General features: G+C 44.3%; 1 protein-coding gene and 1 long non-coding RNA gene across 2 annotated transcripts; both read right to left on the bottom strand.

Annotated features, from left to right (window-relative positions):
* Window positions 1–2,634: 2,634 nt before the first annotated feature.
* On the bottom strand, window positions 2,635–4,470 carry LOC125543884. Its single transcript, XR_007298980.1, has 2 exons — window positions 3,125–4,470; window positions 2,635–2,995 (listed from the first exon to the last, which is right to left on the bottom strand). It is a non-coding gene; the product is annotated as an uncharacterized LOC125543884 (long non-coding RNA).
* An 89-nt stretch (window positions 4,471–4,559) lies between these two features.
* On the bottom strand, window positions 4,560–6,656 carry LOC125543883. The gene is made up of 4 exons (XM_048707375.1): window positions 6,291–6,656; window positions 6,106–6,203; window positions 5,679–6,019; window positions 4,560–4,926 (listed from the first exon to the last, which is right to left on the bottom strand). The coding sequence occupies exons 2-4, from the start codon at window positions 6,177–6,179 to the stop codon at window positions 4,829–4,831; spliced, it is 513 nt and encodes a 170-aa protein (XP_048563332.1). The 5' UTR covers window positions 6,180–6,203; window positions 6,291–6,656; the 3' UTR covers window positions 4,560–4,828.
* Between the last annotated feature and the right edge of the window lie 626 nt (window positions 6,657–7,282).

Genomic DNA, 7,282 nt, shown 5'->3' with positions numbered 1-7,282 from the left:
TGAGGTATGATGGTGGCGACGACGAAGGGGTCATCTCCCCATTGGCGAGTTGGACGCGCCCCCTCCTCCCTCTTTCCTGCTTCCAGGTGAGCATCTCCATCGTCCTCGGAAGGCAAGCATTCTTGATAGATGGTTTAATCTGGTTTCGATTGGTGCACTGTGTCTCTGTGATACATGGATTTTTATTGAGGCAGTCATCATATAAATAAAATGCTAATATGCTCTGAATTCCTGAATTTAGTTGTTAAACTGCTATTCTCTTTCTGGATTGCATACCTGTTTTGTTTGGTGTCCTTGAACCAAATACCACAATATGAGCTTGAAGGTTTCAACTTGCTCGATTGCATACATGATATGTTTGATGTCCTTAAGCAAATATCATAATGTGAGCTTGAAGGTTTCGAGGATATATAATCACTGGGATACAGAGGGAGCACGCCATCGTCCACGGTCCGCCCAACCACCCCGTTGTCCGACTATCATCCTAGCCTGCTGCACCCTCGCCCTGGCCCAGTGAGAAAACCTTTGCAATTGTTTGGATGTGATTACTGCTGCTCATGTATTGTAATACATGCGTCTCAAATAAGTGGACACTTATTTGGGACGGAGGGAGTATGTTAAATTTAGATGGATTTACGCTTAGATTTTACATTTGTCTTCCCGCTCTCTTGGTATTTTGTTGTCCTTGTTGGGTGGACTACCGTTCTGAATTGACGTCTTTTCGTGATGTCTACAGGGTCATCGCATTGGATGTCCTTGGTGGCTTGTCAGGGTTGTTGCAGGAGCACCAGAATCTGGCCCTGTTCTGGCAGGTGTCACATATCGTCAACAACCTATTAAGTCAAGGTGACCCCTGGAGAAGCCACTTTTTGTTTCGTTTGCAGTATACCCCATGTTTAGTTCCAGAATCTGGCGCTGTTCTAGCGATGTTCCTGCTCTGAAGAATACCACATGTATAGGCTTTAGATTTTTGTAATCATCTATGTGCTAAACATCCCTTTGTGGTCATGTGTTTTATATATAATCAAGCATCTATCCATTATGATATATATGCCTAGCTAATGTTTGAAAAGACCCATCATCTGTATCACCACTGCTGGATAACCATTATAAATCTACTAGCAGTACTGGTCATATAAAATAGCTACCGTTACTGATCATTTGTATCACCACTACTGGATAACCATTATAAATATATCATCTAATGTTTCTTTCATTTATTTGATTTAACTTTTTATTTGTTTGATTTAACATTTTTTTGACAAAATAATTTAATTTAGTTGTGCCAATTCAAATTTACACCATGTTGTTGGGCTTAGAAAAAATAAGTTTTGCTGGGCCGACGTGGGCACCAGGCACGGTTGCTGACGCCTTGACCTTATCGACCCCCTTCCCTCCGTGTACCAAACCTTCTCTCGCTCACCCTATCTCTTCCAGACTATCGGCATTGTTCCTCAACTTCGATTGCAATATCAGCACGCCAGTTCCTCAGGTGGATCCTCACTGAATCAGACTGCTTAACCAACTTCAAGGTGAACCTTTACCAACATGGTATTATTTCCATTTTGAGTTAGTGTTGTTCTGTAGAGACATGGTCAAAGATTGAGAAATTTTAGATTTGCTTTCATCTTGGTTTGCCTATGACTGAAATGAATATTTTTTCGTTGCTAACAAGCAAAGATCAGTCGTCTCATGTAGATGCATACCCTGTTGATCTGTTAGTGCTCATTTCAGAAGTGTTTGATTCATCCTAGCTAATTCAAGTAAACCTGGGTACAACAATAGATAGACATTTATTTATGGACAACAATAGTAGTGAGCAGGAAATGTAAAATGCACTTATGTTAGTTCAACGAAACTGACCATACTTTGTTCTTGCTTCTATATCCTGATTTGGCAATTTATGATCGGTCTCTAAATATTTCAACTTGCACGGTTTGAATTAGTTTCACATGCTAAAGTATATAGTTTGAACATAGGTATTCCTTAATTTTTCATATAAAAGGTTTATAATTATTACCCTTAGTGCCATAATAACAACATATGTTATTCCCTTTGTCATCAGTATGTTACTTACCGAGATTCGATCATCGGTATCTTCATACCTAGTTCAATATCATTACCGGCAAGTCTCTTTACTCGTTCCGTAATGCATCATCCCACAACTAACTCATTAGTCACATTGCTTGCAAGGCATATCATGATGTGCATTATCGAGAGGGCCCAGAGATACCTCTCTGATACTCGGAGTGACAAATCCTAATCTCGATCTATGCCAACCAAACAAACACCTTCGGAGATACCTGTAGAGCATATTTATAATCACGCAGCTACGTTGTGACGTTTGGTAGTACACACGGTATTCCTCCAGTATACGGGAGTTGTATAAGTAATGAAGAAAGCAATAGCAATAAAACTGAACGATCATAATCCTAAGCTAACGAATGGGTCTTGTCCATCAAATCATTCTCCTAATGATGTGATCCCGTTTATCAAATGACAACACATGTCTATGGTTAGGAAACTTAACCATCTTTGATTAACAAGCTAGTCTAGTAGAGGCTTACTAGGGACACGGAGTTTTGTCTATGTATCCACACATGTATCAAGTTTCTGGTTAATACAGTTCTAGCATGAATAATAAAAATTTATCATGATATAAGGAAATATAAAATAACAACTTTATAATTGCCTCTAGGGCATTTTTCCTTCATGGTTAGCCCAGAGCCACAAATATCCAGGCAGCATATGTGGATTATGTCCCATTTTTGTTCTCTTTAGCCACCTTTTTCCTATGTGAGGACAACAAACCAATCGACCTGGTCATTTTCTATTGCGTTGTGATGCCTTTCTACCCTTTTTCAATTAAGAGACACGAGACTCGTTCCTTTGCTACTGATTTTCCCCTTTTCAACCTAGATGCGGGTTCGATGCCTTGTCTCTTGGACAGTACTTTCTCCCTTCCTTTCCTTATTCAACCCAGACATGGATTAGTCTGCATGAAGTAGGGTTTCCTTTAATAGTGCAAATTAAGGTTAAGATGGTGGAGTGGAAAAGATCCACATCCAGTGACGTGGCAGATGGGGCAATATAACAAGGGTATGGTTCGAAAGGGTTAGCATACCTGAGGGTCGGCAGGAAGTGGCTTCGCTCATGGTCATCGTCCTCTACACACACTATGGTAGCGAGCTTGGGGACGGAGGCCATCTGTAGCTCCCAAGATGCGATTCTATCCCAATCACGTGATGAACTCATGATTGGGGCACAACCGCATTTCGAGCGCATAGCAAGGTGGATATCATTACAACATACCATGTACTGAATAGATGAGAATACAAGATACAGGCTTACACTCGCCACAAGCTACAACATTCAATAAAATAGTTCATCCATACATAGCAATAACCATACCGAAGAGCAGGATTCGACTACGGATGAAATCAAAGAAAAAAGAAGAACGACATCCACCCTGCTAATCCCAGGTTCCCTGACCCGGAACCTATCCCTTGAACGAAGAAGAGGTAGAAGAACTCCAAACAAGCAAGCATCACACTCGCGTCAGATCATCCGCATTACCTATACCTACAACTGTTGTTGCAGTCATCTGTGAGCCATGAGGACTCAGCAATCCCATTACCGTGGGTATCAAGACTAGCAAAGCTAAATGGAAATAGAATGGATAAGTGGTGAGGCTGCAGCAAACGGCTAAGCATGGTATGGTGGCTAACTTACGAGTACAAGAATAAGATGAGAAACTATGCAACAGTCGCAAACTATTAATGATCAAGAAGTGATCCTGAACTACTTACGTTCAAACATAATCCAACTGTGTTCTCTTTTCGAACGCACCCAAAAAGAGACAGTCACGGTTACGCACGCGGTTGGTGTATTTTAATTGAGTTTAGTTCAAGTCCACTACCACCGGATATTAACAAATTCCCATCTGCCAAATAACCGCGGGCACGACTCTCAAAAGTTTAAAACCTATAGGGGTGTCCGAACTTAGCCCATGACAAGCTCATGATCCGCGGAGACAATCCTCCATCGCGAAACCCTCCGATCAGACATGGAATCCTAGTGCACAAGACATTTCGACAATGGTAAAACAAAACCAGCAAGACCACCCGATGCGTCGATACCATGATAGGAGCCGCGCGTATCTCGTTCTCAGGACAACACCGTCTATGCGAAGTGGATGGTAGCCAAAATATCATCGAGTTGCCCCGATGTGGCACCGCCAACTGCTAGGTAGGTGGAACAACACTCATGTGGAGCACTGGCCCGGGGGTTGATTAAGGGACCTTGGGGGCCGGCAAGTCCCAATGCAAGTTTTAGTTATTATTCGGAAAATGGTAAAACCAATATTGAGCCTTGCTGGAAGAGATTTATTCAAAGAGAACTGTCAAGAGGGGCCCATAAACCCTCACCGTGTTAGAGACGCAAAATCAAGGAACATAACACCGGTATGACGAAAACTAGGGCAGCAAGAGTGGAACAAAACACCAGGCAAAAGGCCGAGCCTTCCACCCTTTACCAAGTATATAGATGCATTAATTCAATAAGAGATATTGTGATATCTCATGAAATCCATGATATCCATGTCCCAACATGGAACAACCTGCAACTGCACCTGCATCTAGCAACGCTATAAGAGGAGTTGAGCAGAGCAGTAACATAGCCAAACAGTGGTTTGCTAGAAAGGGTGGATATGTTAGAGGCTATCATGGCAATTTGGGAGGCTTGATAAACAAGGGGTAGGTAGCGCGACATAGCGATAGCATCGAGACAACTAGCATAGCAAAGATAGTAGTGAGATCCAAGGTGACGATCATCTTGCCTTAAATCCCACTAGGAAGAAGACCGAATCCATGAAGAAGACGAACCAACGTAGTGAACGGATCCTCACAATCGAAACGATACCGAGAACTATCGAGAAGAAGCACAACCGGAAAGAAGTAAACGACATGGTAAACAACCATCACATAAACATGGCATGATGCACAACCAAGTATGATGCATGTCCATTTTAAAGAGGCATGGCAAAGTGCAACAAACAGTTCTACAAATTAAGTGGAGCTCTCGTTGCATATTGACGACACACCACATTCATTTATTTAGTTCGCTCTCGTTTATGTACCCAATAATATTAAATGTTGGCTAACATGGCAAGAGGTGAAGCATAAGTAAACTAACTATTTAGGCAAGTTTAAATTAGGCCGGAACAACGAATAACAATTCCGAAAAATCCCCATAAGCATATTTCGAATTTGCTACTGTTCTGCCCTAAATCATATTTTAGTGTTGTTAAACATGCAAAGTAATGTCACCATGTTAAACTATGCATTTTTCTAGACAAGTTGCATATAAAGTTTATTAAATTCCGTATTACAGTTAATTAGTTATGAAATAAACCATTTTAACATGTCATTTATGCAAATTAATGCAAACAGCAAGTTAAACCTTTTAAACATGGATGAAAGCAACATAATATGAAACTAGATGAAAATCCAAACATTTTACATGTTTAAATCATTTTAAACCGATGCACGGTTATGGAGTTATTAAATGCATGAACTATGAGGGTTTTGCTGCAAAACAGTAAATCCGTGGAAATGCTAAAATCGTTCCACAGAAAAAACATGAATCGGGCCAAATATGCTGCTTGCTGGGACGCTCACCATGGGCTAAGGCCCAGGTCAGTGTTGGTGGTGCGGGCAGGCCGCGGAGGAGGCTGGGCCCTCCTGGCGTTGGCTGGGCCTTGCTTTTCGATGCGCTGGAGGCGCAGTCAACGTTCGGGACGAGCGAGCCGCTGCTGCTCGGTACCACCAGAGGCAACAGCAGGCCATGGCGACGCAGAAGGCTGGCCGCGCAGCAACGGGGCTCCGGTGAGCTGGGTGTCAGCGAGGCAGGGGCGTGGATGAGGACCGGCGTCGGGATTGGACCACATCCGACCGGATCTGGCCATTTCCATGGCTTGGCGGCACGGGAGTTCGAGATGGAGGGTCGCCATGGCCGCTTCCTGTTCAGAGAAACGAAGAGAACTTCAGAGAAGTTCAGAAGTAGAGGAAAAGAAAGAGAAGGAGAGGAGAAGGCTTGGCGCGGAACTTGACGAAGCAGAGGAGGCTCAAGGCGGGGCGCGAAACAGAGCAAGGGGCACAGAGCTCCGATGCAAAATCCATGGTGGCCGACACGTCTTGTGCTCCCTGAGAGAGAAACGGAGGGAGAGAAAGAGAGTTATGGGAGAGACGAGGGAAGGAGGGAACAGAAGGAGAAGGAGATGGGAGGCTGGCCTGGCATATTAGCGCAGGGACAAGGTGAGGAGGCGCTTGGGTGCCAGCGCGCTGGATCAAGGGCTCGAGGAGCTCCTCTCCTTGGTGCTGGACATACACGGGAGCGGGGAACTCGGGGAAGAAGCTGGGTGCGGGCGCCGGAGGGGCGGAGACGAGCAGAGGCGGGTGAAGACAGTTGCCTCGATCCTGATCGGATCGAGCGTTGCGGGAGGTTGTGGGAGGCTCGGGGCTGCACTTGTTGGTCGGGGATGCAAAACGAGGAGGTGGTCGGGTCGGCCGGGTGGAGTGGATGGATTGGATCGGGGATCCTGAGGAAGGGGGAGACCAGGTGGAGCTAGTGGCGGCGGAGAGGAGGATGGATGGGACATCTCCCCTAGAAACTAGAGTTACCCACTATTTATAGCAAATTGGTTTTTCGTTAGGGACTAATCTGACCCTTCGATCATAATTGAATGGCCGAGAAAAGTAGGTTAGGTACACCAAATAAGAAATCGAAGATGTTTTAGGGATGTTTGGAGATGATCCGGACCCATCGATAATGATAGAGTGGTTCGGGTTCAGGAATGTTTCAGACGCGCACGCGAGGGGGGGGGGGGTTATTGTGCACTATGCAGAGAGGCTCAAACGGTCAGACAACAAAAGAACGGTTGGTCTCGAAAGGGACAACGAAGGCAATAGGGAGAAGTAGGAACTATGAACGGATGCAAGTTTTATGGAAACATGTAGATGCGATGCGCATGATGCTATGATGAAATGCAACAACAACAAAATAAAACACACAACGACAACGAAGAACATGGAAGGCTTCTGGAGCGTCGGCCTCGGGTCGTTACAACTCTCCTCCACATACAAGATATCTCGCCCCGAGATCTAGGGATGAAAAATGGAAGAGGAAGAGAAAAGGTAAAAGTAAGTTGCTTCTTTGACAAACGAGTGAAACCACGAACCTTGAGAGGTTGAACAATTTGAAAGAAAGAATACAACGACGATGA

Source organism: Triticum urartu, chromosome 3 (genome assembly GCF_003073215.2).
Source record: "Triticum urartu cultivar G1812 chromosome 3, Tu2.1, whole genome shotgun sequence".
Lineage (NCBI taxonomy): Eukaryota > Viridiplantae > Streptophyta > Magnoliopsida > Poales > Poaceae > Triticum > Triticum urartu.
The sequence above is the reverse complement of the archived record's forward strand: the minus strand, read 5'-3'. Positions and strand labels throughout refer to the sequence as shown.